General features: G+C 36.5%; 8 protein-coding genes and 2 pseudogenes across 16 annotated transcripts; 9 read left to right on the top strand and 1 right to left on the bottom strand.

Annotated features, from left to right (window-relative positions):
• The first annotated feature begins 277 nt into the window (after positions 1-277).
• Positions 278-5,173, top strand: LOC104718242 (LRR receptor-like serine/threonine-protein kinase GHR1). Of its 7 annotated transcripts, none has more exons than XM_087469340.1 (6): positions 278-435; positions 960-1,092; positions 1,179-1,345; positions 1,456-2,611; positions 2,702-4,225; positions 4,317-5,173. In XM_087469340.1, the coding sequence occupies exons 4-6, from the start codon at positions 1,564-1,566 to the stop codon at positions 4,901-4,903; spliced, it is 3,159 nt and encodes a 1,052-aa protein (XP_087325466.1). In that variant the 5' UTR covers positions 278-435; positions 960-1,092; positions 1,179-1,345; positions 1,456-1,563; the 3' UTR covers positions 4,904-5,173. The 7 variants fall into 7 exon arrangements, with proteins under 7 accessions (XP_087325466.1, XP_087325470.1, XP_087325471.1 ...); XM_087469345.1 differs by having other exon boundaries at positions 419-435; positions 960-1,117; positions 1,246-1,345; XM_087469338.1 differs by lacking the exon at positions 278-435 and adding an exon at positions 445-576.
• A 27-nt stretch (positions 5,174-5,200) lies between these two features.
• LOC104720221 (F-box protein At3g26010 pseudogene) lies at positions 5,201-6,506 on the top strand (annotated as a pseudogene).
• A 98-nt stretch (positions 6,507-6,604) lies between these two features.
• LOC147935927 (riboflavin biosynthesis protein PYRD, chloroplastic-like) lies at positions 6,605-8,597 on the top strand (annotated as a pseudogene). The gene is made up of 3 exons (XR_015568570.1): positions 6,605-7,361; positions 7,497-7,795; positions 7,879-8,597. The product of XR_015568570.1 is annotated as a riboflavin biosynthesis protein PYRD, chloroplastic-like (transcript).
• Positions 8,598-9,842: 1,245 nt separating this feature from the next.
• LOC147935926 (transcription factor bHLH162-like) lies at positions 9,843-11,328 on the top strand. Its single transcript, XM_087468377.1, has 3 exons — positions 9,843-10,297; positions 10,394-10,759; positions 11,097-11,328. The coding sequence occupies exons 1-3, from the start codon at positions 10,163-10,165 to the stop codon at positions 11,169-11,171; spliced, it is 576 nt and encodes a 191-aa protein (XP_087324503.1). The 5' UTR covers positions 9,843-10,162; the 3' UTR covers positions 11,172-11,328.
• A 554-nt stretch (positions 11,329-11,882) lies between these two features.
• Positions 11,883-16,175, top strand: LOC104718238 (eukaryotic translation initiation factor 3 subunit D). Of its 2 annotated transcripts, XR_015568619.1 has the most exons (6): positions 11,914-13,771; positions 14,972-15,186; positions 15,292-15,501; positions 15,587-15,745; positions 15,848-15,901; positions 16,000-16,175. XR_015568619.1 is itself a non-coding variant. In XM_010435945.3 (2 exons), exon 1 carries the CDS (start codon positions 11,981-11,983, stop codon positions 13,754-13,756), a length of 1,776 nt encoding a protein of 591 aa, XP_010434247.1. In that variant the 5' UTR covers positions 11,883-11,980; the 3' UTR covers positions 13,757-13,771; positions 14,058-14,251. The 2 variants fall into 2 exon arrangements, 1 of the variants encoding a protein (XP_010434247.1); XM_010435945.3 differs by lacking the exons at positions 14,972-15,186; positions 15,292-15,501; positions 15,587-15,745; positions 15,848-15,901; positions 16,000-16,175 and adding an exon at positions 14,058-14,251 and having other exon boundaries at positions 11,883-13,771.
• Positions 14,697-16,175, top strand: LOC104718239 (alpha carbonic anhydrase 4-like). Its single transcript, XM_010435947.3, has 6 exons — positions 14,697-14,856; positions 14,972-15,186; positions 15,292-15,501; positions 15,587-15,745; positions 15,848-15,901; positions 16,000-16,175. Exons 1-6 carry the CDS (start codon positions 14,766-14,768, stop codon positions 16,072-16,074), a joined length of 804 nt encoding a protein of 267 aa, XP_010434249.1. The 5' UTR covers positions 14,697-14,765; the 3' UTR covers positions 16,075-16,175.
• A 1,271-nt stretch (positions 16,176-17,446) lies between these two features.
• Positions 17,447-19,059, top strand: LOC104718237 (alpha carbonic anhydrase 4-like). Its single transcript, XM_010435944.2, has 7 exons — positions 17,447-17,593; positions 17,689-17,903; positions 18,018-18,124; positions 18,236-18,338; positions 18,447-18,599; positions 18,734-18,787; positions 18,877-19,059. The coding sequence occupies exons 1-7, from the start codon at positions 17,500-17,502 to the stop codon at positions 18,949-18,951; spliced, it is 801 nt and encodes a 266-aa protein (XP_010434246.1). The 5' UTR covers positions 17,447-17,499; the 3' UTR covers positions 18,952-19,059.
• Positions 19,060-19,423: 364 nt separating this feature from the next.
• Positions 19,424-20,843, bottom strand: LOC104720219 (transcription initiation factor IIE subunit beta-like). Its single transcript, XM_087470520.1, has 4 exons — positions 20,432-20,843; positions 20,218-20,349; positions 20,002-20,118; positions 19,424-19,910 (listed from the first exon to the last, which is right to left on the bottom strand). The coding sequence occupies exons 1-4, from the start codon at positions 20,459-20,461 to the stop codon at positions 19,551-19,553; spliced, it is 639 nt and encodes a 212-aa protein (XP_087326646.1). The 5' UTR covers positions 20,462-20,843; the 3' UTR covers positions 19,424-19,550.
• Positions 20,844-21,021: 178 nt separating this feature from the next.
• On the top strand, positions 21,022-22,469 carry LOC104718235 (uncharacterized). The gene is made up of 2 exons (XM_010435943.3): positions 21,022-21,297; positions 21,642-22,469. The coding sequence occupies exons 1-2, from the start codon at positions 21,157-21,159 to the stop codon at positions 22,311-22,313; spliced, it is 813 nt and encodes a 270-aa protein (XP_010434245.2). The 5' UTR covers positions 21,022-21,156; the 3' UTR covers positions 22,314-22,469.
• Positions 22,470-25,244: 2,775 nt separating this feature from the next.
• On the top strand, positions 25,245-26,349 carry LOC104718234 (dof zinc finger protein DOF4.4-like). Its single transcript, XM_087469337.1, has 2 exons — positions 25,245-25,859; positions 25,983-26,349. Exons 1-2 carry the CDS (start codon positions 25,373-25,375, stop codon positions 26,129-26,131), a joined length of 636 nt encoding a protein of 211 aa, XP_087325463.1. The 5' UTR covers positions 25,245-25,372; the 3' UTR covers positions 26,132-26,349.
• The last annotated feature ends 986 nt before the right edge of the window (positions 26,350-27,335 follow it).

Below are 27,335 nucleotides of genomic sequence, written 5' to 3'. Positions count from 1 at the left end.
CAACGTAGTCAGCATCTGAGGACCCCATTTCTTCTACATTTTACTACTAATAAATGATTCTTTTCTTAATTATTAATTATTATTAATTTTGACATAATTATTCATTATTCTTCTTCTTTTTTAAAAAAATCTTTTTCAGAATTTTAATTAGGATTCACTTCCTTTTTTTTTTCCTGGATTTCTTAAAAAGAAAAGAAATTATGAATTAGTTAATTATCTTTTTCTGTAAATTTCATATTATTGCAAATTTTAAACAAGGATTTATTATTACTGCACTGCGCAATACTCGCTTATTTTCCCAATGAGGTCAAATAACTCACTGTAAAATTAAATGACAGTTTTAGCCTTCGCTAAAAGCAAAGGACAAAAGACCCAAAACCATATTGGATAAAACACTTTGGCGTCCACCATGAGTCACACACTCACTCACCTAGTGTAAGTCACTTTTTTTTTCTTTTTTTCTTTTTTTGTTCTTGCAGTTTTTTGGATTCTTTTTTCCCGGGGCATTCCTGGCGGGTGATAATTAAATATTTAATCTTTAGCACTACTCTCTTTACCTGAAAAGGCTATGAAAAAGTAAGCTTAAAATAACAATTCTATCTCGTAAACCAATAAAAACAGTAAAATATTGTTCTTGCTATTTTTCCCTGTTTTTTTTTTTTTTTTGTTTTAATTTTAGGGTTTTTGATTTTGTTGGTTGGTTGTTTTTTTTGTTTGGCCGTTCACAAGCTTCAAGAGTTTTTTTTTGTTAATCTCTTTACAAGGTCCTTGTCTTTCGTCACTGTCGTACGTGAAAACTAGCAAATTTTTCTCTCTATCTTTAATTTTTGTGTTTGTTTTTTTGGCTTCTTTCTTTTGTTTGTTAAAAGCAAGTGTGACAATCAATCTTTTGTTCTGTTTTAAATTTTGAAAGTGACCCACAACAAAGATTTCTCTCTCACTTGGCTCAGTCTCTACAGTGTCTTTGAGAGAGAGAGAGTCAAATCCAAAAACCCCGTGCACTGCATGAGCTAATTTACAAAATCATTCTGCTTCAAAGTCTTTGTCTTCCTTCTTCTCCACCTTTGTCGACGACATTGTTCCCATCCCACAGTGAAGCTTTTTTTTTTTCATCTCCGTAAGTTTTTTTTTTTTTAAATCCTCACTTTTCTCATTTTATCTCTTTGCTTTGTGGTTAGGTTTTTAGATCTCGGAATGGGTCCCCATATTCAATAGCCCATTTTGTTCATTTAATGTTATTACCAGCTGATTCCCTCTGGTTCTCAAGATTGTTCCTTCTCATTCACTATCATCCTGCATTTTAGTTTGATTGGGGTTTTTTTTTCAGAAGATTTGTTCATGTGAGGTGAAGTCTCTTTAGCTTCCGTTTTGTTTTTTTTCTCTTGAATATTTGATTTTTTGAGGAAAGATTGAAACTTTTTATGGTAACGTTGATGGGGTTTTGTCTTCTTTCAGATTTACTTGGGGGCTTCCATGAATGTTCTGCGTTGGTGAGCTGGATATTAAGTTGTTGGCTTTCTGCAAAAGACTGTAGCTTTTGGGGGAAATATATTGAATTCGAAGATGAATCTATCTAAGATTATCTTACTCTCCATGTTTTTCCTGTCTGCAATGGGGCAACTTCCATCACAGGACATCATGACATTGCTTGAATTCAAGAAAGGGATTAAACATGACCCTACAGGTTTTGTCCTTAATTCGTGGAACGATGAGTCTATTGATTTCAATGGTTGTCCTTCTTCTTGGAATGGTATTGTCTGCAATGGCGGTAATGTGGCTGGCGTTGTTTTAGATAATTTGGGTTTGACTGCTGATGCTGACTTCAGTCTGTTTTCCAACTTGACCAAGCTTGTGAAGCTATCTATGGCCAACAATTCCATTTCTGGCGGCTTACCAAATAATCTAGGCAGTTTCAAAAGCCTCCAGTTCTTGGATTTGTCTGATAACTTGTTCTCTTCCTCACTGCCTAAAGAGATTGGTAGATCAGTAAGCTTGAGGAATCTTTCTCTAGCTGGTAACAACTTTTCCGGCGAGATTCCGGAATCTATGAGTGGATTGACTTCTCTTCAGTCCTTGGATATGAGTCGCAACTCCTTTTCTGGACCTTTGCCAAAGTCCTTGACAAGGCTGAACGATCTCTTGTACTTGAATCTGTCTTCTAATGGATTCACGGGGACAATCCCAAGGGGTTTTGAGTTGATATCAAGTCTTGAAGTGCTTGATTTGCATGGTAACTCAATTGAGGGTAATCTTGATGGGGAGTTTTTCCTTTCAACGAATGCGAGCTATGTCGATATCAGTGGAAACAGACTGGTGACTACATCTGGGAAGCTGTTACCTGGTGTTTCTGAGAGCATCAAGCATTTAAATCTCAGCCATAATCAGCTTGAAGGTTCATTGACTAGTGGGTTTCAGTTGTTTCAGAACATCAAAGTCTTGGATCTTAGCTACAACCAGTTATCTGGAGAGTTGCCAGGTTTCAACTATGCCTATGATCTTCAAGTACTCAAGCTTAGCAACAACAGATTCTCAGGTTCCCTTCCCAATAATTTGTTGAAAGGTGACTCTTTGCTTTTAACAACGCTGGATTTAAGTGGCAACAATCTCTCCGGTATGCTTTTTAACTTTATCTTCTACAGAGTGTGAACTGTTATATCTTAATAGTGGCCAATAAGAAAACTTGATTCTTTTTGTGTTCCAGGGCCAATAAGTTCTATCATGTCAACAACTCTTCACACTCTTGACCTTTCTTCAAATGCGTTGACCGGGGAGCTTCCTCTCTTGACTGGGAGCTGTATACTACTTGATCTCTCAAACAACCAGTTTGAAGGAAATCTAACAAGATGGTCAAAATGGGAGAATATTGAATACCTTGATCTGAGCCAGAACCATTTCACTGGGCCGTTCCCAGATGTAACTCCCCAGCTTCTGCGAGCAAACCATCTTAATCTTTCCTACAATAAGCTCACAGGCTCACTTCCAGATCGGATTCCTACGCATTATCCGAAACTTCAGGTACTTGACTTAAGTTCCAACAGCTTAGAAGGGCTAATCCCAAGTGCATTACTATCCATGTCCACTTTGGAGGAAATCCACCTTCAAAACAATGGCATGACAGGTAACATCGGACCCCTACCTTCTTCTGGTTCAAGAATCCGTCTTCTTGATCTCTCTCACAACCGGTTTGACGGCGATCTTCCTGGTGTAGTCGGATCTTTAACCAATCTTCAAGTGCTGAATCTCGCAGCAAATAATTTGTCTGGCTCTTTGCCTAGCTCCATGAATGGCATGGTCTCTCTAAGCTCATTAGACGTATCCCAGAATCATTTCACTGGACCACTCCCAAGCAACTTATCTAGCAGCCTTATGGCCTTTAACGTCTCATACAATGATCTATCAGGGACTGTGCCAGAGAATCTGAAGAACTTCCCTCCGCCTTCCTTTTATCCTGGAAACAGCAAACTCTCCTTACCTGCTGGATCCTCTGGTTCAAGTGCATCAGAAGCTTCCACGAAGAAATCCAACTTACTTGTTAAGGTTGTTATAATAGTTTCGTGCGCCGTTGCTATAATTATTCTCATCCTTGTGGCTATCCTCCTTTTCTGTATCTGCAAATCAAGAAGACGCGAAGAGCGGAGTATGACAGGCAAAGAAACTAATAGGCGGGCTCAAACAATCCCCTCAGGCAGTGGAGGTGGTATGGTTGTCTCTGCTGAGGATCTCGTTGCTTCAAGAAAAGGCTCATCATCTGAAATCCTTAGTCCAGATGAAAAACTAGCTGTTGCAACCGGCTTCTCTCCTTCCAAGACCAGCAATTTATCTTGGTCACCTGGCTCAGGAGATTCATTCCCAGCTGATCAGCAATTAGCACGGCTTGATGTTAGGTCACCAGATAGACTTGTGGGAGAGCTGCAGTTTCTGGATGATTCAATCAAGTTGACTCCAGAGGAATTATCGAGGGCGCCAGCTGAAGTTCTGGGAAGAAGTAGCCATGGAACTTCTTACAGGGCAACGCTGGATAATGGAGTGTTTTTAACCGTGAAATGGCTAAGAGAAGGCGTGGCAAAGCAAAGAAAGGAGTTTGCTAAAGAAGTGAAGAAGTTTTCTAACATTAGACATCCTAATGTTGTGACTCTCCGAGGGTACTACTGGGGTCCAACACAACACGAAAAGCTTATTCTTTCAGACTTTATATCGCCTGGAAGCCTAGCCAGCTTCCTTTACGGTAACTCTCCTTTCAAATAAACTTCTCGAAGTATCTATTATATGTATCTTCAGTATTTTTCATCAAGCTTACGGTTCTTGTTTGATCTCAGATCGACCAGGCAGGAAAGGCCCTCCCTTAGCCTGGATTCAACGGTTGAAAATCACAGTTGATGTGGCACGTGGTCTAAACTACCTCCATTTCGACAGAGCTGTTCCACACGGTAACCTCAAGGCGACAAACATTCTCTTAGATGGAGCAGAGCTAAACGCACGTGTAGCAGATTACTGCCTCCACCGTCTCATGACACAAGCAGGCACAGTCGAACAGATTTTAGACGCAGGAATCCTCGGCTACCGAGCTCCTGAGCTAGCAGCTTCAAGAAAACCGTTACCTTCTTTCAAATCAGATGTGTATGCATTCGGTGTGATACTTCTCGAGATCCTAACAGGAAGATGTGCAGGAGATGTGATCACAGGTGAACAAGAAGGTGTTGATTTGACCGATTGGGTGAGGTTACGTGTAGCAGAAGGGCGTGGTGCGGAATGCTTTGATTCGGTCTTGACTCAGGAAATGGGAAGTGATCCGGTTACAGAGAAAGGCATGAAAGAAGTTCTTGGGATTGCTTTAAGGTGTATAAGATCAGTTTCGGAGAGACCTGGTATTAAGACCATTTATGAAGATCTTTCTTCTATTTAGGAACCCAACAATGTGTTTGTTTTTCCTTCTGTCGCTTTTTTTATGTTTTGTAGGTTCCAAATGGAGTTTGGTCCCTCTGATTGTGTTCTCCTTCGTCAAGTTCATGCTTTTGTTTCTGGAAAAGCATGTTCTTGATTCAAGGTAGTAGTTAGTAGTGTGTTGTCTTCTAGTAGTCTTTTCTTATAACATTTTCCCTGTATAAAAAGAAAACGTAATCTGCTCATGTCTCATGAGTAGTGAATGAAATTTCAATATTTTCCTCTCTGTTCACTGAAGTTGCTACATGGTGTTTTTTATGTTCCGGTTAGACTTAACCGAGTCTTTGAATTAGGAATCTTAACTTTTAGGTTACGTTTGTACTATATATATGATATGATCTTTCTCCGGACACTAAAATCCTAAAAACCCTAATCGCAAATTATTCCAAATGGAAACACTCCCAGAGGCGATATTGCAGGAGATTTTAGCTAGGCTACCTTTGAGAAGCATCTATAGATTCAAATCGGTTAGCAAAACATTGAGATCGGTAATCGAATCTGTGTATTTCCGCCGTCTCTATGTGTCTCTGCACCAAAACTCAAACTCGTGGTCGCTAAGGCGCTACACAGCAAAAGAACTAATAAGGTTCTATAGATGCGAGACATAGGATCTTCCAGAGTCTCTAACTTCGTTGATCCCATGGGCTTGTTTCTATTATTCCAGTGGACTGGTTTTGATTCAAGGATATTATTGTGGTCATGCTTGCTGCTTTGTGGGCAATCCAGTTTTACAAGAGTGGGTCAAAATCCCTCCATCTCCAGATGATTCTTCTATTGTTTATGGTTTGGTGACTCGCATGGACGATGATGGCATCGTTTTGAGCTTCAAAGTGGTTAGGTTAGCTTCAATACTGACGACAAGTCATAATCTCTCGTGCACTTGGCATGTGTTTCTGTATTCCTCTGAGACAGGGCTATGGACTTCTAAGATAATTCACTGTCCTCCCCAAATCGCCTTCCTTGATTATGTGACTGTGGATGGTACGATTTACTATTCCAATCTATTTAGGCAACCTGGAGTAGTTGTAGCTCATGACTTGTATTCCGAATCTGATCAGTTCCGGGTTATACCTCTCCCTGATCCCAACGAAGATGGGAACACGAAAAGAGTCTTGACTACTACATCCGGAAGTTATTTCATGTGTATGAGAACATCATTATCTCAAAAGGAAGAAACCGTTTTAAAGGTTTGGAGGTTGAACAAGAATGATGACTCTTGGCAGCTTTTGTCGAGAACCAACCTCCCAATGTTTGTAGGTGATGATTATGTACCAACGGCAATGCATCCTTTTGATAGTGAAATTGTCTATATATGGAGCCAACAGAATCGTCATACGGTATCATGTAACTTGCGGACAAAGAATAATTCAATCCTCGGAGATATATATAGTCATCTCATGAACAAATTCGCCAGAGTTTCGGTCAGTTTATTAGAATTCATGCTCCCACGGTGGATGGAACCGATGCCTCGTCCTCCCCAAATTGAGATGATCGATACAACTTCACTACTTTCTGACCCTAGTTTACTCGGAAAGGGGTATGGACTCACATACGTGTCATTTTGATTCGATGATTTCAGAATGGTTTTCAAAGAAAAAAAAAAAAACTTGTGTTTTGTGTATCTTTCTTCTTATTTTTATGTAAGAACCACAAAAAAAAAAAAAAAAAAAAAAAGCAGTTTACATCAAACATTACTGATCAAGTGCGTTGAAGTCGTTACATAAACATTCAGTTTCAGCTACTAAAACTCAAAACTTTTACAAAGCAAATAGCGACCAGTGTTTTCTTGATTAAAACTGACGGTCTACAATAAAATCAACTAGCCTAGTAAACCGATGGTTATATAACGTTACGGTGTCCGGTTAAGCGTAACCGGCTCTTTGAATTAGGAATCCAATCTTCTCGTCGTCTCCATTATCTCTACACCGTTGGTATTAGGGTTTCGACTGAATTCTCCGCCGGAGACAGCCCGGATCTGAAATCCAAAAAATTCGAAGCCTATCTTACGGTTTCTAAACCAAAAACTGAGTTCAATAGTGATATGCAGATCACATGTCATCTCCCGATTTCGATTCCTTCGATCAATCCTCGAACCTCGATTCCAGTTTTATCACTGTCCTCGAATCCTCGCCTCATTTCCAATCTCACTTCAATTCAGAACCCAAAACACGGCTTCAAGATACCACATAAATCTCAGACTGGTTTCAGCAAACCCTGTTTTGGTTTTGGCTGCAATGAGAAGCGAAGACGGTGTTGCAGTCGTCGTCGACGATGCGTTTTATATGAGGAAGTCTGTGGAGCTAGCAAATAGAGCAATTGGGTGTACTAGTCCTAATCCCATGGTAGGTTGTGTCATTGTTAAAGACGGAGCTGTTGTTGGTGAAGGGTTTCACCCCAAAGCTGGTCAGCCTCATGCTGAGGTATAAACAATGTCGTTTGATTTCAACAAAAAAAAAAGGTTCAATATTTCTTGATGGGTTTTTGCAAAATGAGGAAACTTTGTTTCTAGTTTTCATGATTGTGGAATTTTGAGTTTGATTCATGGCATTGGTTAGGTGTTTGCTCTTAGAGATGCTGGAGACTTAGCTGAGAATGCCACTGCTTATGTTAGTTTGGAACCATGTAATCATTACGGAAGAACACCTCCCTGCACAGAAGCATTGATTAAGGCTAAGGTGAAAAGAGTTGTGATTGGGATGGTTGATCCTAATCCAATCGTGTTTTCGTCTGGTATCAGTCGTTTGAAAGATGCTGGTATTGATGTCACTGTGGGTGTTGAAGAAGAGTTATGCAAGAAGATGAATGAGGGATTCATCCATCGGATGTTAACAGGAAAGCCTTTTCTTGCCCTCAGGTAAAAGTTCATTGCTTCTCTCTTGAGTGTGGAAACTAAACCGAGTCAATAGATTGTTTTTGTAAGTTTTGGAAACTTTGCAGGTATTCTATATCTGTGAATGGTTGTTTTGTGGACAAGATTGGGGAAGGGGATACGGATACTGGTGGGTACTACTCAAAGCTATTACAGGAATATGACGCTATAATACTTTCGTCCTCGTTTTCTGATAAGCTCCCGAGCATTTCCTCGCAAGAAGATACTAATGCTTCGATCCAACCTATTCAAATCATAGTAGCTAGCAATGTACTACAGTCTCCTATCCTTGCTTCTTCTTCCAGCACAGTGGAAGAATCGGGTCCAAAAGTTGTTCTGTTCACCGGAAAGGAATTGGTTGCAGAATCTGGAATCAACAGTAGCGGGGTTGAAACCGTGGTATTGGAAAAGATAAACTTGGATTCCATTTTAGATTACTGTTATCGTCGTGGACTATGCAGTGTGTTGTTGGATTTGAGGGGGAACATCAAAGACCTTGCAGTGCTTCTGAGAGATGGATTCGAGCAGAAACTGTTGCAGAAAGTAGTGATTGAGGTTTTACCGGAATGGAGCACGAAAGATGAGAGACAGATCGCGTCAATGGAGTGGTTGGAATCAAAACATGTGAAAGATTTGCAGTCTAAGCAATTAGGTAGAAGCGTTTTGCTAGAGGGCTATTTTTGATGTTTTGATGTTTTGATGTATGATGTCATGCATGATACTTTTATAAAAGCATTGTATTATTAAGGGTTTACAGATAATATTAATGGACTAATAAAATTTTGTATTATAAGTTTCAAATTTTGAAAATAAGAAAATAAGAAAATATTTTCACATGTTGAGAATGTGATTCGACCTACTTTATATATATGGCCTACACATAATGGGTATCCTAAGATCTAGTGTGATTTCGTAATTGGATAATTGGAACTCATGAATAAGATGTCAACTACACAACAATGTATTGAAAACCGATTGTTGTCAACTGCATTACAAATTTGACAAATCTTCTAGATTTTTGTGGGAATATGAACTAATGGACAAGAAAGAAGTACTAATCAAAGCATATTTGATTTGGTTTTTTGTTGAAGAAATATGAAAAGCAAAACCAATATATGTAGAGATGTTTGAAAGAAAGGACAACAACTAACCCAAACAATTTAAAACTACAACAATCCTACTTTCAAATTCAGAATTTATAATTGCTAAAAGAAGAGTTTTTTTTTTCCTTCTTATTTGTAATAGCATTAAATTTAAGAACATTACGCTATCTATATAATGATTGTTTTAAATGAGTTATCCTTTTACCATTATTAGAAAAACCGAAATATGTATATATGTATATATATATATATATGTCATAGTTTGTATCCGACATAAAACATCTAATCTAGTAGTAGTATGTGTACATAATAATAGAGAAATGTGATAAAGATTCATCTACAAATTGGTGATGGGAACAAATTAAAGATTATGAGCATGTCTTTATGTCGACTATGTTCGAGTGGTTCAACAAAATCCACGCAATTGCCTTAGCGAAAAAGTTGACTATACTCACCCCACCACTCTCCATTTCACAACCTTTTCTTTTATCCTTCTCCTTTTGCATTTATAGAAAACGATGTTAAGTATTTTCCAAGGATGTAATTCAGAAAAATAATTTGTTAAGCTAATGTCTTTAACTATACTAAGTAAATGTAATTACATGATTAGCCAACCAATTGGAGAATTGAGTGATATTATCGAACCCCAAGTTCGAACAAACGCTATATAGTTGAGAGCAGAGTGAAATTATTGATCAAAAACTACGCAATTGGAGAACAGAGACTATTTGTTCAATAGTTCTAGCAAATTTCTGATTTAAATATGCACCCAAAAACCATGTAAGAGTTAATTGGCATGTTTTATATCCAATATCGATTGACGATGCATGAAACTATAATATTATGTGAGAGTTATGAGTTATGACTAACGAGTTTTGACGTAAAATGATTTTGTCTATAAATAATTTAACGCATGCCTCTTACAAACTAATGTTGATTCATTGTAACTACCAGTTTGATATTCTTAAATCTTATAACTATATGAATACATAAAACAGTACTATTGACCATAACATGAGTCAAGAATTTTATTTAAAGAACTAATTACCTTTTTAACTTTGTCTTGCTTTTGTTATCTTCTATATAATATTTTGGTATATATATAAATTTCGTTCTTTACAATGCCGTTTTCACTAACTAAATTGTTAATTATCATTAGGCGAATCAAGATGTCACTTCATCCAGCCTCCTTCTTTATATAAGCGTGGTTAATATTGAGTTTTATCATCATTGTCTATGTGAAAAAATAATGGAGCCGAGCCATTCAAACACCGCTCAATCAAGAAGATCTGTAGATCGCAAAACAGTTGAGAAAAATAGAAGGATGCAAATGAAATCTCTCTACTCAGAACTCACCTCTCTTCTTCCCCATCATTCTTCTAGGGTTTCTTTCTTCTTGTTCATATTATGCATAATTTTTTGATTCCATGTGTACTTATATCTTACTATATATAAACTCTTTTAGTTTGTTTGTTGTTAGGAGCCTTTAACACTGCCTGATCAGCTAGATGAAGCTGCGAACTACATCAAGAAGCTACAAGTGAACGTGGAGAAAAAGAGAGAAAGGAAAAGCAAACTTGTTGCGACTGCAAATTCCGAGAAGTTGAATTCCGCTGGATCTTCGTTGGTTTCTTCGAGTGTCGACGTCTCCGTGCCTAGAAAGCTGCCTAGAATCGAGATTCAAGAATCCGGTTCGATTTTTCACATATTTCTCGTGACAAGCTTGGAACACAAGTTTATGTTCTGTGAGATCGTTCGTGTTCTCACTGAGGAACTAGGAGCTGAGATCACACATGCTGGATACTCCATTGTTGAGGATGCCGTCTTCCACACTCTTCATTGCAAGGTATAACATCCAAGGACACATTTTTTTTACTTAGAATATAGCAATCTCAAATTTTGCTACTACTACTACTAAGTCTATTATGTTAGAATATTACGTGTAGTCCAGAAGATTGTATAAACACAGTGGGAATGGGATTAAAGTTCCGTCACCTGGATATATTATAAAGTTTGTATAACATATAAAATGCACTCAAAATGCTAAGAAAAAAAAAACTGTACATCGGTCCCATTTGATTATAAGTTTGCACTAGTTGATTCCTCGTAATATCCATTTATGTCCATGATGTTTTTTTGTGAATGAAATTTGTTAATATATATTTTAATGTACATATCTATAGGTGGAAGAGTGTGATTACGGAGCTAGGAGTCAAATTCCTGAAAGACTGGAGAAATTTGTGAACAGTGTTAATTAATTAATATAATTTTCTTGTTCCAAGAAAAAAAGGTGTAAAATGTTCTTGTTCCTTTTCTTGATTTTGTATTTGATGTCAGACTCCTTTTCTTGAATTGTATCACGTGCTGTGAAAGTGATGTTTTATTGTGAGCATAATTATATTTTATCTCTACTAACAGCTGTGAAATATAGGATAAATTTTTAAGAACAAAAAAAAAAAAAGAAAATTGAGAACAATTACATGAACGAGAATTTTAGCCTAATCATTAAAATCTGCTAAGAATGTAACAAATTTTTTAATATTTTTAAAAATAGCCATCAAATAATGAAAAATTAACCGACCATATTTTTTGTTTTTTCGTATGAAGTATGATACATTATCATTTGAAGAAATTTTCAAATTAATATATATACAACTATACAAGTAATCATTTTATCTTTGAGACTTTGACAATTACATTTGACCGTACATTATTATCCTCATCACCAAGATCAACCAAAAATCCAATCATATTTATACACATTTTTGTATTATAATTAACAAAATAACCAAAAATTATACCATTTAAACTAAATTCTGATAAAATGATTTTTATTATTTCAGAATTTAGTGGGATCAAAATATTTTATTTGTTCATTGATGATAAATATGATTGGATTTTACATATGGGCTGTTAAAATATGGCCCAACAAATATTCATTAAAAGCCCATAAAGCCCAAATATGAACAAAATACGTTTTTTTGTACATTCTCTCTCAATCGTAGTCTAAAGAATTAGGGTTTCCGCACGCAGCTGCAACACTATCTTCTCCCAAGAAAAAAAAAAAATGGTCGCCGAAGCTTTCGAATTCGTCGCCGTTCCTTTCAATTTCGATGGCTGGGGACCTCCAGACGCTTCCGACGTTTCCTCCTCCGCCTCTTCCACCAGTGTTGCCGCCGCAAATCTCCTCCCCAACGTTCCTTTCGCTTCCTTCTCCCGTTCCGATAAGCTCGGCCGTGTAGCTGATTGGACTCGCAACCTCTCTAACCCCTCAGCTCGTCCTCCCACCGGATCCAAATCAGATCCGTCTGCAGTTTTCGATTTCTCCGCTTTTGCTATTGACGAAGGATTCGGTCTCGCTTCCTCCGGTGGAAATCCCGATGAAGACGCAGCTTTCCGTCTCGTCGACGGCAAACCACCGCCGCGTCCTAAATTCGGACCTAAGTGGCGTTTCAATCCTCACCACAATCGGAATCAGCTTCCTCAGCGGAGAGATGAAGAAGTCGAAGCTAAGAAGCGTGATGCTGAGAAGGAGCGAGCTCGCCGTGATCGTCTCTACAATCTCAACCGCAACAACATCCATCACCAGCGCCGTGAAGCCGCCGCTTTCAAATCATCCGTTGATATTCAGCCGGAGTGGAACATGCTTGATCAGATCCCTTTCTCGACGTTCTCGAAGCTCTCGTTCACTGTTCAAGAGCCAGAAGATCTCCTTCTCTGTGGTGGCCTTGAGTACTACAACCGCGTTAATGATCGCATAACGCCCAAGAACGAACGTAGACTCGAGCGTTTCAAGAACAGGAACTTCTTCAAAGTCACTACTAGTGATGATCCTGTGATTAGGCGTCTAGCTAAGGAAGACAAAGCTACTGTTTTCGCTACTGATGCTATATTAGCAGCTCTTATGTGTGCTCCTCGATCTGTTTACTCTTGGGATATTGTTATCCAGCGTGTTGGCAACAAACTGTTCTTTGACAAGAGAGATGGCTCACAGCTCGATTTGTTGTCTGTGCACGAGACTTCTCAAGAGCCATTGCCTGAGGCTAAAGATGATATCAACTCTGCTTACTCTCTAGGTGTGGAAGCTGCGTATATCAATCAGAACTTTTCTCAGCAGGTGTTGGTTAGAGATGGAAAGAAGGAAACTTTTGATGAGGCGAATCCATTTGCTAATGAAGGTGAAGAGATTGCTTCTGTTGCTTATAGGTATAGGAGATGGAAGCTTGATAATGATATGCATCTTGTCGCCAGGTGTGAGTTGCAGAGTGTTGCTGAACTCAACAACCAGAGATCGTTCTTAACTTTGAATGCTCTTAATGAGTTTGATCCTAAGTACTCTGGTGTTGATTGGAGGCAGAAGCTTGAAACTCAGAGAGGTGCGGTTTTAGCTACTGAGTTGAAGAACAATGGTAATAAGTTGGCTAAATGGACTGCACAAGCTCTCTTGGCTAATGCTGATATGATGAAGATTGGTTTTGTCTCTAGAGTTCATCCTCGTGATCATTACAACCATGTCATCTTATCTGTTTTGGGGTATAAGCCTAAGGATTTCGCTGGACAGATCAATCTGAACACTAATAACATGTGGGGGATTGTGAAATCCATTGTTGATATTTGTATGAAACTAAGCGAAGGAAAGTATGTTCTTGTCAAGGATCCATCGAAGCCTCAAGTGAGGATTTACGAGGTTCCACCAGATGCTTTTGAGAATGATTATGTTGAGGAACCGTTGCCTGAAGATGAACAGGTTCAGCCACCTGAGGAGAACACAGAGGGAGCAGAACCAAGTGTAGCTGCAGCTAAAGAAACTGAGGATAAGAAAGCTGATGAAGCTCAAGCTTGATGGTTATAAAATCAGGTAATTTACACAAACCCTCTTAAATTGAAAAAGTTGTTACCGTTATATGCTTGTTGGAGTTGATTGATCAACTTGTTTAGGAACTTTGATTAAGCACTTAGAATACATGAATTTGCAGAACGCACTATAATTAATCTATTTTGTGATCATCTGACTTTCATGCTTTTGTGTTCATCATAGATTAGAAACTGGTGGCGTAGTGTGATTGATGATTTTTATTTGTAGCTATAAAATTATAAAACCAAAGCATCAATCATATATTCACAGTTTGAAGTATTTTCTTCAGGTCAAAGTCCACACCTTTGGTTTCTAGGTTCTTTTGAGAGTTGAAGCTTCAATCAGACAACAACTATGGAGGGTTTTGTTTTCTATTATCGTGTCTTTTTTTTTTCCAATTTTTGGTGGTACTGCTGTAATCTGAGATTTAGAACACTATCTTCGTGACATCTTTTGGAAAAAATCATCACATGATTCACAAAACATAAATCTTTTTATTTATCATGGCTCTCTTATTATATACCCTCCAAATGTCTTGAATCATTTTGCACCAGTCTCTTGATTTTATAAAATTTGCAATTTATGGTTAAGTCTATTTAAATGAAATTTGTTTCTTATAACATGATGGTTATAGTTTTGTTTGTTGCGGTCGTTGAGCATATTCTCTTATGAATGAGTTTTGATTCTAATTGTCCTGGTCGGTTTTTATTCTCTGTTAAACTGTCATAATACCTTGCATTTATTTCTATGTTAAACCCAGAATTAGAAAAACGCAACCAAATGGTTTCACTAAGCATTCGGTTTTTCATATTTTCCAATAGGAACACCGAAATATTAACTAATAATCGCAGCAACGGCAAAAACCATAAAAAACAACCCTTCCCCCTAAAGCCTTCTTTAATCCTTTTAAATAGGTTACATCTGAGCTCTTCAATTTTGAAAAACATACTCACGAACATAATAATAAGCATAGAGCAAACTCAAACGAAGAAGAAAAATGGGTTCCAACACGAACACAGTTTTCTTCTTTGCTTTGTTTTTCATATACTTATCTTTCCCTAAAATCTCACTCGCCAATTCTGAAGTCGGTATGGTTATTTAGCTCTCTCTCGTATTTCATTCTAGTAACATTTAATATTTTCTACAAAAAAAATCAGACTTATATTTGATTTTTTTTCTTTTGTAATCTAAACCGGAAAACAGACGATGAAACTCCATTCACATATGAACAAAAAACAGAGAAAGGACCAGAGGGGTGGGGCAACATAAATCCGGAATGGAAAGTTTGTAACACCGGAAGATTCCAATCTCCGATCGATCTCACAAACGAAAGAGTCAGCCTTATCCATGATCAAGCTTGGAATAGGCAATACCAACCAGCTCCTGCTGTCATTACAAACAGAGGACATGACATTATGGTAAAACTTTTTATTTCAATATTTAGTTTATTCTCACTACATTATATTATCATTACAACACTTTCAAACATTTGAAACCTTTTTTTTTTTTACTTCTTTCACAAGGTATCGTGGAAAGGTGATGCTGGGAAAGTAACAATACGTGAAACTGATTTTAAACTGGTCCAGTGCCATTGGCATTCACCCTCTGAGCATACCGTCAACGGAACTAGGTATGACCTAGAGCTTCACATGGTTCACACGAGTGCTGGAGGCAGAACTGCAGTTATCGGAGTTCTTTACAAACTAGGCAAACCTAATGAATTCCTCACAAAGGTAACCGTATAATACTTAATATTGTATTTTTAGAGATTTTGTTTGATGATTTTCTAATATTTTCGTAAAAAATACATATATGCAGCTACTGAATGGAATAAAAGCAGTGGGACAAAAAGAGGTAGATCTAGGTGTGATTGATCCTAGAGAGATTAGGTTTCAAACCAGAAAATTCTTTAGATACATTGGCTCTCTCACTGTTCCTCCATGCACTGAAGGCGTTCTTTGGACTGTCGTCAAAAGGGTATTTACATTTTTGTTTCATATATATATAAATTGTTATATAATCATCTTCTTCATAACTCAATCACTCACTACATATTCATTGATCTTTCGTTGTATGTAGGTGAACACAATATCAATGGAGCAAATCACAGCTCTGAGGGAAGCCGTTCATGATGTGAGTAGTCGAAATTCCCTATATGTAATTTCATTTGCAAATATATTGATTTGGTTTTTCTTTTTTATTAATTAATTAATTTAACCAACTGATAATAGGGGTTTGAGACAAATTCAAGACCGGTTCAAGAATCAAAGGGAAGATCAGTTTGGTTCTACGATCCAAATGTTTGATTTATTGATTTCATTTATTTTGTAATACCTTTACCAAATATACTATTTTGTAATATCAAGACTTTTCGAACTTTAATCAAGAAAGCAACGAGTTAACTCCATTCATTTTTCAATATCAGCAATGTTCTTCAGTTTTTCAATATGTATACCATTAGTAATACTCAGTTACCTGATTACATCAGCATTACTGTTACTAACCACTCTATTATATATATATATATATATATATATATATATATATATATATATATATATATAAAAGCAAGCACTCTCAGCTACTAAATCTAACTCTAATTAAGCATATTCCCCTAAAAATAAAATGGTCAGAAAAGAGAAGGAGAAAGACTAATCAACAAGATTAATGGGAAGGTTAGAGTTGGTCTTTGATCACTCGGCGAGAGGAGGCTGATCAGGAGTCGTCATATATATTCCTTCAAACCCTTTTTCTTCCTGATGTATTCAATACATGTTAACGTATTCTTTCAATAATAGAATTGATATATTTCGATCAATAGCACTTTCTTCCACAATTTTTTTCTCTTTTTTTTTAATAAAAAAATCATTTATCATCAAGCCAATCCATCAAAGTACTACTAGTCTATAAAAACATAATCAAGAGAAAATGTTGTTTAATTACAAGGAGAAAATATTTGGTACGTATAGCTAATCATTTTTTCCAGTTTTTAATTCATCTCTCAGTCGAAGACAAGTGAAACCCTTAAATAAGCAAATCAGAATCGTAGTTGAACAACCAAAGTCAAGTGAGAGAATCGCCGTTAAGCTAAAGAGAATGCCAAAAGAGCCTAATATAATCACGTGGTTTGCTCTATTTATGGTTTTGTGTTATCATTACTGTCATGTAACATATTCACGTTATGAAGTTTTCACATGTGTGTAATTTTACGAAACTTTATGTACATTTCGTTTCCGGTACGTTTTTACTAATAATAAAAAATGATGAGAGCGTATTATCTATGGAAGCAAGCAAGAGAATGCAAATAGAGAGATTTCAAAATAAACCAAGTTTTGTTTGTTCAAGTCGTTCGTTATTATTCAACATATTATGATTATTCTCTAATGACCAAGTTCAATTCTATTATCCAGGTCGATTTTAATATTTGTCAGATTGTCATAGCTCGCATACACTTACAATAAAATACCAAATTAGAAAACTCAACCAAATGGAACCAATGAACTGTTTTTTTTTTGTTTTTGGTTATCATAAAGAAATCAGTTTTGCTTTTTACAAGATGCACCAAACTATTAACTAATATCGCAGCAACCGCAAAAGTCACAAAAGAACAACAAAACAAACCTTTCCCTAAAGCCTCCTTTTATAAATAGGTTAATATCTCTAAACTCTTGCAATGTCCAAAACACTCAAGAAGATTAAACACAATCAATTCTCAAAAGAATTATTTAAAAATGGATCCAAACACAAAAACAGTTATGTTGTTTGCAATGTTTTTCTTCGATATATTTTTCCCTAATATTCTACTCGTTTATGCTCGTGAAGTCGGTATGATTCCTACATCTCTACCTATTTTACTCTAGTAATCTGATATTTTTGGATCTAAATTATGATTTTATTACTATAACAATTTGGAAAAACAGGCCACAAACACAAATATACATACGAACAAAAAACAGACAAAGGACCAGAGGGATGGGGCAAAATAAATCCTGATTGGAAAGTTTGTAACACAGGAAAATTCCAATCTCCGATCGATCTTACGAACGAAAGAGTCAGTCTTGTTTATGATCAAGCATGGAAATTAGATTACAAACCAGCTCCGGCCGTAATTGTAAACAGAGGACATGACATTATGGTAGTTACACATTTTCTAATTCATCATAGTTGTTATATTTTCCACTTAATTACTTATATATTATTAATAATACATTCATTATGGTGATTTATATCTTGATATAATTAAAAATAGGTATCGTGGAAAGGAGATGCTGGGAAAGTAACAATACATCAAACGGATTATAAATTGGTGCAATGCCATTGGCATACTCCCTCTGAGCATACCATTAACGGAACTAGGTTTATATTAATTTTTTTTTTCAACAAATCCCAAAAGAAATAAAAATAATTTCGTTTACACCAAAATTTTCAAAACTAACAGATGATATATTTTTTTTTAATGTGTTAAAGTTACGATTTGGAGCTTCACATGGTTCACACGAGTGCTCATGGCAAAAATGCAGTGATTGGTGTTCTTTACAAATTAGGTGAACCTAATGAATTCATCGCAAAGGTACAGTTTACATATATATATATATATATACATATATATATATATATATATATTATTTTCAGAATTTTTTTGATCATTTGTAAATTTCAAAATAAAATATACATGCAGCTACTAAATGGAATAAAAGGAGTGGAGAAAAAAGAGAAAGATATAGGGACGGTGGATCCTCGTGAGGTTAGGTTTCATAGCAAAATCTATAGATACATTGGGTCTTTCACTGCTCCTTGCACTGAAGGCGTTATTTGGACCGTACTCACAAAGGTACGCATTAGTATAATTTTTGTTTCATTTTATAAATTTGATAACCTTTTTTATTCATTACATATTTATTTCATTTTTTGATATATACAAATATTGCAAAATATCAGTAAATTTTCGTATATTTGTATATGTAGGTGAACACAGTATCAATGGAGCAAATTACAGCTCTGAAGGAAGCCGTTGACGATGTAAGTACATAATCGAAATTAATTATGTAACTTCATTAGAATAATACTGATTTAGTTTATTTCTAATTAATTAATTGAATGATCAATAGGGGTTTGAGGCAAATTCAAGACCGGTTCAAGACCCACATGGAAGATCAGTTTGGTTCTACAATCATAATGTTTGATAGATTAAATTAATTTAATTTTATTGTAATATCCTTTTGCATAAAAATAATTTATCTATATTATGTAATATTGAGAATTTTCGAACTTAAATAAAGAAAGTTAAGAAACAATGAGTTGGATTATTTCATTTTTAAAATAAACAACATATATCAATTGCTCTCTACCTCAAAACCTTTTCTCTATCTGATACTGGTCACCAGTGTCAGTGTGTTAGCCTTTATATCCCTGTTCGAGTGAGTAAGTTGTTATCAAGTCCCAAAGACACACTGTGGAAAGGCTTGCCTTAAGGTACCCTTAGCTGACTCGAGAACTGCAGAATCTGTATCATCAAGAATCCTTAGCTCATGCCAAGTTTTCATTTTTCAATGAATTGATGATCATTATACAAAATACCAGTTGTCTTCGTTAATGTGAACTCTACTTCGTTTGTCATAATTTTGATTTTATCGTAACTTGTAAGAGAATCATATGTTTGGTACTTTATGAAGAATTAATGTCAATGCTTTCCTCCTCTTTTGACTTATTAGTTCATAGAACAGGATTAGGAAAAATTAAATTGGACCGGAGACGAAGAACTTCAAAGCGCAATGTATGTGGTTCAGTTCCGGGAACTGGTAGCGTTAATGCTGTTGAAGAGCTCAGGCATATGGGAATTGGTGAGTTTGGTTCTCTTGCTGATTTCTTGTTTCTTCTTCTTCTTGTCTATGGGTTTATTCGGTACGCCATGGAGCTGTTCAGCAGCTCTCCTCTCCGCAGTGTTTGTGGCCGGCCTCAAACCGATCTTTCGCAGCTCCTTCTCCACGTCCAGCATGTCGCTCGGGACGTCCATGTCACGGAATATAGCTTTCAATTCGTTATCAATCTTAAACGGATAGATGGGCTCATTTGGATACGCAATGCTATCTTTTGAAACAGTGTATACTGTCATCCAAAAAATGTCACCTGAAGCTGCCAGAGCCTGCAAACACACAAAACAACCTTGAAACACATAACAAAATGGCATTTGTATTTTCCAAATTAAAACAACACAATGCAATGCAATGCTTTACCTGCAAATCTTCCATGATGTTTGGGTATGCATCTTTGAGATCAGCCACATCAATCCCATTTTGGTATTTGTATACCAAAGAACGAAGCTGGCTCTTGTCCTTCACATCGTGCCTAGCCTGTGACGTGACGCCAGAGTAGCAGAATTCAAAGAGAAAATGAGAAACTTGTAATAGATTAATCAACCTTGAATGAAATGTTAAGTTTTAGGATATTACCTTGTAAGAGAACCTTCTTCCGTCATAATGCACTCTAGGATTCTTCCTCAAACTATCAAAAACAGCCTTATTGGCATTCATACCAACGTAACATTCTTTGTTTATTTGCTCTGCCGTATATGCTTGCCTTGTCTACAAGACAACTCAACTTGATTATATAAATTACAAGCTCATATAACGGAAGAACATAGAGAGAGGGAGACACAAATTAAACCTTCAACAAAAGATCAATGACAAGCTTCATTTGAGCTCCAACAGCACCATTTCTTATGTTGTTAATGTACTGAAGTTGCTTGGTATTGTCTGAAAACCTGACAGGAGCAGCATCAGGCTTATTCTGTGTGATTGCCGCAGGCAGAGGCAAGGGACTGAAATCGAAAACAAAAACTTGATTTTTTTTTTTTTGTTGATCAATGAGTTTTTCGATTATGAAAGAGAGATTGAGACGTGCTTTAGGGTTTGTTGTTCGTCGAAACTGATGAATCTGATCAAACCCTTCGAAAGTTAAAATGAAAGGCTAATTTTAGGGTGTGTGATTAAAGCAAATATAAAGAAAATAAAAGTTTGTAAAAAAAAAAGGGAACTGGTCCTCTAAGAAAAGGAAATATTCTCATAGGCCTTTTATTATTTTAGTCAAATTGAGTTGTAATTTATATTAACCCACATAAAAACGGTGCGCTTAATTAGTGGAAGAAAAGCAAAACTGTTCACGTGTTAAACACGTGTCGTCAAAATCTACACGTGTCACATACTTGTGCTGCCAGCTTCTCTGTTAAGGTGCAACGTATTAGAGAAACCGACCTTGAAGACGCACTGCAAATAGAGAAGAAGAAGAAGAGGGATCTCTATCTCATTGAGTCATTGTATCTCTCATATAGCAAAAACAAAGTCTAAAAAATTTCGAAGAAAAAATTCTTGTGTTTCTTGATTTTATTGAACATGGCGGCTATGCAACTAACAAGAACTGCTCTCTTTGGTCTCTCAAAGGCTTTCCCTGGAATCAAAGCTCCGGCAACTCTCGCTGCTTCTACTAGAAAAATCTCTCGCGTCTGCTTCGCCTCCTCCGTTAGCCATTCCGAGGTATATATACAATTTTTTACATTTTCATATATGGTTTCTAGTCTCATGTGTGTTATTTTGTGAAGAGTTTGATTCAAGGAATTAAGGCCGGTTTTGAAGGCCTGAGAGTGCACGTGGTTGAGCATGTCTATAATAACTTTATCGAGCCCGTCCTAGCTAACTTTAATTTATATTATATGATACTATCGAACTATTTTTGCATATATAGCGGTTGCTTTGTATCTTAGTTAGGCTAGGTTTTTGTCCTGCTTAAGAATTAAGAAATGATGTATGTAGCTATTAGGTTAACGTGTTGGTGAAGCTATTGATACTAATACTTCGTACCTTGTTATGTTTACTTCCAGGGGAGAAATCCGCAAGATAACGCTAGAGATTCGAGGGCTGATTCAGCTTACGGTTCACAGAAATGGAGGGAGGATACTGGAGAAAACTATGCCCAAGCGGCTAAAGACAAGGCTAACGAAGGAGCCAGCAAAGCTGCTGATAAAGCCTACGAGACAAAAGAGCAAGCAAAGGATAAAGCCTACGAAACAAAAGAGCAAGCAAAGGACACAGCGTACAATGCAAAAGAGACGGCTAAGGATTATGCGGAACGAACTAAAGACAAGGTGAATGAAGGTGCGGCTAAGGCAGCGGATAAAGCTGAAGATACAAAAGAAAGAGCTAAGGATTATGCTGAGGATACAATGGACGACGCAAAAGCGAAAGCTCGAGATGCGAAAGAGAAGGTCAAAGAGTATGGAGAAGATACTAAGGAGAAGGCAGAAGGGATTAAGGAGACTGTGAAGGGTAAAGCTGAGGAGCTTGGAGAGAAAACGAAGGAGACTGTGAAAGGAGCTTGGGAGAGTACCAAAAATGCTGCTCAAACCGTGACTGAAGCTGTGGTTGGGCCGGAAGATGATGCGGAGAAGGCACGGGCTGATATCGATAAAAGCGTGGAAGATCATACCAAGTCGAAATGGAAGAAACAAGAGGAGAAAGATCGGAAAGACGATGATTTCATAACATTTAACTAATGAGGAAGACATATCTTTGTGTTCTCAGGGGTTAATTTCTTTGTGTTGTTCTGTTTTCAGTTTATTCTCTGTTTTCAAACTAAACTTGGTCTCATGTATGTGACAATGTGAGATACATTAGTACACAACTAAATAAGACAAATCTATGGTTATTTATTTCTACGAGTACTAAGCTTTTATTCTGTTATGTACTTATGTCAATCTAACTTCGTTCGGACCACAGAAAATTTGCTGTTCGAAGGTTATGATGTTTGTTTGTTTGATTTAGTGTACAAATCAAAAAAGTTAAAATATAATTTATCCTGGTGTTTTACAGATTCTTGAAATTATGTTATTCTGTTATGTTATTCTTTTAATTATTATACTAACTAGCTATGTATTATTATTATTATAATTATTATTATTTTTGTTCACCAAATTTCGATTAATCAAGTAAAGCTTAAACCGTACAAACTTAAAACAACTCTTCGCAAATTGAGTCAGCTAAAACATTGGCTGCTGTGAGGATAAAACGACACGTAAAACTAGTAAATTTAGCCGCTCGGATAAAGATGTCCGGCAAAACAGTATGTAACTCTAAAAAAGTTGATCGAGAGTTGATTGCTCCAACTAATTGTAGACAATCAGATTTCAAATAGAAGTGTTCTACTCCTAACCTGATCGCATCCTGAATTGCAGCTCATACGCTAGGCTTTCCGCCATTAGAGCTGAAGATACATTCTAACAGATAGCAGAATGATGTGTGAGATTTCTTGACGAAATGATTGTTCTTGTCCAACCAAGACCCGTAAATCTGCACGCCAAGCAGCATCCGATGTATTAGACATACTTACCTCATCCGGTTTAAAAACCTTTAAAGTACCATTCAACACATGGAGAGAGAGCGAAGATAGGATAGACTTTTGAGCTGCAAGCCATTCTTTTGCATTGTTGCATTGTACAAACTGTTATTCCCCGACCACCATCACTCAGTGGCTCCATATCTACTCCCAGTCCATGGGTCCACTTTCCTTAATGGGCCTCACGTCCTCTCACTAGGCCCGTGAGTCCATCCATATCCGAAGGTGAGTTTGCTACGTCTAGGAGGCTTTAAAGACTTATTATCGTCCCCACAAATCACCACATGATATTTCGCTGTGTTTTATTCTCACTCGTACAGTTCTGACAGTCACTTTTCAGAAGGTCACCCATCCTGAGACTACTCCAGCATAAGCACGCTTAATTGTAAAATTCTCTCATGACTCTTGACCGAAAAGATAAGTGCACTTAGGTGGCCAAATCAATTCTTTTAAACATCTGCGCAAGTCTCTGATATCGGGGTGTCATACAAACAATCATCAAACACTCCTTTGATCCTTGTTTTCCAAAGATTCCAACAAATGCAAGGGCCAAAAGGCCATGCGCTTATACCTGAGGGTGGAAGACAGAGTTGGTTGTTTACCAACTTTAGACCCTCTCTTGCATTCTCTACCTGATTGAAGGATAGTTCCTGCTTAAAGAGGGCATAACTCCAAACCTCTTGTGCAAAGGGATAGAGAAAAAGCATATGCATTCGTTTCCACCACACCACACCGGTTTCAGGCTACCTCGACGTCAATATGTCTCTCTGCGAGTTGTTGCTTCGCATGCAAAGCACCATGTAACACTTTCTAGAGGAACAACTTAAATTTTGGTGCCGCATAGATGGACCAAACTTATGCATTCCAAACCACCACCTCCAAACGTTGCCCCATCTCCACTGATACATGTTCCTTTTCCACATAATAACTTGATCTGGTAGTATAGCAACCAGACAGGTTCCCCAACCAGACTTGTTTATCCTAACTCCCAGCCGGCTCAGTTTGATGCTGAGGATATTTTCTTTCTGAGAAGGGAGAAGTATCCCAACCTTTAATTCATCCCACTCACAAGTTCCTTGTTCAAAGAGATCCCTAACAAGCAGATTCTTCGCTTCCAAGGGGGCAGGACCATAGGGTTGAGTAGGCGATGTAGTCGCTATGCATTATTTTTCTATATAACCATTCTAGTCGTGTAAATTGTATCCATTTTAAGTGCGGTAAATTTCTATGAAAATAATAATTCACTTCCGTGATGCGCCAATGACAAACAACACGAGCATGTTGTGGTTAGGCACAATGTCTTCTAACTCGAAAAAAGAAAATCACTAGGTGGTTATCGAAGCTAATCAGCTTCTTTTATAGTTTTCTCTTCTACACTATTGATATGCTTGTTATCTAGATTTTGGGTATTGTTTTCTACGTAATCTTTTCTATTGTTACCAATTGTACATAATTTATAAAACTTTTTATAAGAAATTTTGTATTGCACCAACAAGAGCACCAATAAGACCACACATAAACCATTTGTAAAAAATTTTGTATTGCACCAATGGTAGCACGCGTAAACTATACGCGCTCACACTAATTATCTTTTTTTTTTCTCAATAAATAACATTAATTTCATATTAAAGTTAATAAATGTCTTTTGTCTTTTCTATATTATAAAAAATTCATTGTTCAAACATCATATAAAGAAATTTCTTCCAAAAATTCATAATTACACACCGTGAGATAAAGCGTGAGCACACGTGTTTTCACATACTCTCTCCTATCATAAAACCATGCATTGCATTTTTGGTTTGCCTTATATTGTCATTAAACACTCAATGACCCTAGATTTTATTCTGTATGTGGGATTTGACCAATTTAAGTATAGCTTCTTGATTCTTAAATTTTTCACATAGAGACAAGAGTTAAAATTAAGAAAAAGCTTTGCATCTTTGACTAAGCTTAGCCTAAGGTTTATGGTGTGTAGATAGATCTTCAGATTTTATTAATACAAAATCTGTGACACGTTTTGCTCATAATCTCACTCTCCTAAACCCCGAAACGTATCTCTTCTTAAATTTCACGCCCAAGAACCTATATAAGAAGACACCTTCACACCTTCCACAACACAAAACAGAGCATAGCTAGCAACAACAAGGTGTCAAGGTCTTATAGTTTAAGACTTTTTTTTTTCTTTTTCTTAAGAGTGAATCAAATAGTTCTTGAGAGAAAATGGATAACGTGAGTGTTTTGGCAAAGGGAGAGAACCAACTGAACGGAGAGAAGCCCCCACCGGAAGTGTGTGCAAGGTGTAGCTCTAACAACACAAAGTTCTGCTACTATAACAACTATAGCATGTCTCAGCCGCGCTACTTCTGCAAGGAATGTCGTCGATACTGGACTCAAGGTGGGACTTTGAGGAACGTACCGGTTGGTGGAGGTTGCCGTAAGCCCAAGCGTCCAAGGATAGAACACTCCTCTGTTTCTCAGGTGGCTTCCTTTGAGAACCAACCAGTTAATCATCAACCTTTCAGACTTGTTCATGAAAACAACGAGTCTGTTGGACTTTTTGGTGGTTCTACTTCTTCTTCCTCTTCTCCTGCTGCTGTTGCTGCCGTTCTTGGGAAGCATTTGGGTTATTTGGCTGAGTTTCGTGGTGTAACCAATGTGCCTCAAGTTCGAGGTCTTCGACCTGTACTGCTGGATCGCTTGGATTTTGGTGAGGACTCGTTTCAACAAGATTTTTACGATTTTGGCAATGATTTGATTGGTAATCCTTTTATCAACCAATCAATTGGTGGTGGATATGCTAATAATCATAACAGTTATTTCATAAATCAAGTGCATCAGCACAAGTGGAACCAAAGCTTTGACAACACTATGAATGTGAATCATGAAGCAAGCTCTAGTGGAAGCAGAGGATCTTCCGACACCGAGACGAACAGCAACAACAACAACAACAACAAAGATCAGAAGCACCTGTTTGATTAGATCTTCTTAACAATTTGGAAAAAACATGGTCCTTGAATTTATCGTATTACATGTTCTCTATGTCTTAAGTTAATGTTTCGTTCTGTTTTTTTTTTTGTTGGGTCTTTTTTAGTTCTTTAAGTTTGCATCTTTGTATCCCAAAAGATTCAGACATCAGTTGTTTGATCTTTTTTTTCTTCTTGTAATATATAATTATCTAAGCGTCACCATTTCCTTTTTTTTGTTGTTGCAAATCTGCTACTTTCTCATTTGCTAAGTCTTGACTTGAGCCAAACGGCCCAAACCAAAATGCGTCTAATAGAAATCGGTATGTTTTGCACACACCAAAAAAAAGTGAAAAAAAAGAAATAGCCATGTAATCTCGATCGAGACTACTACGTACACAATTTTAAGTTTAGCGTGGCATTTGATAATTTCTTGAAAACTATATGATAAAGTTGCGGTTTGATAAACTGATTTTGTATTCTCGATTCGGTTCGAGAATGAGTTTCTATTGTCCTAGTCAACCAAAATATTCAATATGATTGTAATACTATTTTTTTTTTTTTTTTTGAAAAAATATTATAACGCTATTCATAATTCGAAAAATTAGATGTAAATGTTTAATGATTGGCTAAAGAAACCGGGAAAAAATCGTAGATAATTACATAAGTAGTTAATAATGATAAATATAATTATAGATGTACAATATAATTATTTTTATACTTAATACTTTAATAGTATCTGAAATGACTATAATTTCATAGCAATTATTGTATTATACATAAAAATCATTGTTATAAAAGTAGTCCTAAAGTGTCAATCATCTAGTAGTCAAGTAGAGAGGTAAATCCAAGTAAATTAAGTTCTTTCTGTAAGATATGACCAATAAAAAATGATGTAATACATAGAAAATAATTGAAATATTTTTTAAATATAACATTTATAGTCTTTATTGAATATTTTTCTTTAAATTTTAATTTATTGTTGATAAATGTGTCTCTGAATAAATAAATAAATTTTATATGTAATTATGAATATATGTTGAACTACCTAAAAATAACATTAAATAAATATTTACCTGTTGTTCACTCAGATTTTCCAATAGCCACACGGCCACTTTCTTAGAAAAAAAAATCTTTAATGGATATTAAAGAAAAATCTCATTATAACAACTTAACAAGGACATTGACAAAACGTTCAGATTTTGGTAGCTCATACGTGG

The sequence above is a fragment of the Camelina sativa genome, chromosome 10, assembly GCF_030686135.1.
Source record: "Camelina sativa cultivar CO46 ecotype springtype chromosome 10, ASM3068613v1".
Lineage (NCBI taxonomy): Eukaryota > Viridiplantae > Streptophyta > Magnoliopsida > Brassicales > Brassicaceae > Camelina > Camelina sativa.
The sequence above is the reverse complement of the archived record's forward strand: the minus strand, read 5'-3'. Positions and strand labels throughout refer to the sequence as shown.

What these genes read in the sequence shown, in the direction of transcription:
- LOC104718242 (XM_087469340.1), top strand. Translation starts at nt 1,564, where the DNA reads ATGAATCTATCTAAGATTATCTTACTCTCCATGTTTTTCCTGTCTGCA. An exon ending in AAGTGGCAACAATCTCTCCG is followed by an intron (nt 2,612 to 2,701) that starts GTATGCTTTTTA and finishes TTTGTGTTCCAG; the next exon opens with GGCCAATAAGTTCTATCATG. An exon ending in CCTAGCCAGCTTCCTTTACG is followed by an intron (nt 4,226 to 4,316) that starts GTAACTCTCCTT and finishes GTTTGATCTCAG; the next exon opens with ATCGACCAGGCAGGAAAGGC.
- LOC147935926 (XM_087468377.1), top strand. Translation starts at nt 10,163, where the DNA reads ATGGAGCCGAGCCATTCAAACACCGCTCAATCAAGAAGATCTGTAGAT. An exon ending in TTCCCCATCATTCTTCTAGG is followed by an intron (nt 10,298 to 10,393) that starts GTTTCTTTCTTC and finishes GTTTGTTGTTAG; the next exon opens with GAGCCTTTAACACTGCCTGA. An exon ending in TCCACACTCTTCATTGCAAG is followed by an intron (nt 10,760 to 11,096) that starts GTATAACATCCA and finishes ACATATCTATAG; the next exon opens with GTGGAAGAGTGTGATTACGG.
- LOC104718238 (XM_010435945.3), top strand. Translation starts at nt 11,981, where the DNA reads ATGGTCGCCGAAGCTTTCGAATTCGTCGCCGTTCCTTTCAATTTCGAT.
- LOC104718239 (XM_010435947.3), top strand. Translation starts at nt 14,766, where the DNA reads ATGGGTTCCAACACGAACACAGTTTTCTTCTTTGCTTTGTTTTTCATA. An exon ending in ACTCGCCAATTCTGAAGTCG is followed by an intron (nt 14,857 to 14,971) that starts GTATGGTTATTT and finishes ACCGGAAAACAG; the next exon opens with ACGATGAAACTCCATTCACA. An exon ending in ACAGAGGACATGACATTATG is followed by an intron (nt 15,187 to 15,291) that starts GTAAAACTTTTT and finishes TTCTTTCACAAG; the next exon opens with GTATCGTGGAAAGGTGATGC.
- LOC104718237 (XM_010435944.2), top strand. Translation starts at nt 17,500, where the DNA reads ATGGATCCAAACACAAAAACAGTTATGTTGTTTGCAATGTTTTTCTTC. An exon ending in CTAATGAATTCATCGCAAAG is followed by an intron (nt 18,339 to 18,446) that starts GTACAGTTTACA and finishes ATATACATGCAG; the next exon opens with CTACTAAATGGAATAAAAGG. An exon ending in TGAAGGAAGCCGTTGACGAT is followed by an intron (nt 18,788 to 18,876) that starts GTAAGTACATAA and finishes AATGATCAATAG; the next exon opens with GGGTTTGAGGCAAATTCAAG.
- LOC104720219 (XM_087470520.1), bottom strand. Translation starts at nt 20,461, where the DNA reads ATGAAGCTTGTCATTGATCTTTTGTTGAAG. An exon ending in TCATTGATCTTTTGTTGAAG is followed by an intron (nt 20,350 to 20,431) that starts GTTTAATTTGTG and finishes GTTGTCTTGTAG; the next exon opens with ACAAGGCAAGCATATACGGC. An exon ending in GAAGAAGGTTCTCTTACAAG is followed by an intron (nt 20,119 to 20,217) that starts GTAATATCCTAA and finishes GTCACGTCACAG; the next exon opens with GCTAGGCACGATGTGAAGGA.
- LOC104718235 (XM_010435943.3), top strand. Translation starts at nt 21,157, where the DNA reads ATGGCGGCTATGCAACTAACAAGAACTGCTCTCTTTGGTCTCTCAAAG. An exon ending in CCTCCGTTAGCCATTCCGAG is followed by an intron (nt 21,298 to 21,641) that starts GTATATATACAA and finishes GTTTACTTCCAG; the next exon opens with GGGAGAAATCCGCAAGATAA.
- LOC104718234 (XM_087469337.1), top strand. Translation starts at nt 25,373, where the DNA reads ATGGATAACGTGAGTGTTTTGGCAAAGGGAGAGAACCAACTGAACGGA. An exon ending in GCTGGATCGCTTGGATTTTG is followed by an intron (nt 25,860 to 25,982) that starts GTGAGGACTCGT and finishes TCATAAATCAAG; the next exon opens with TGCATCAGCACAAGTGGAAC.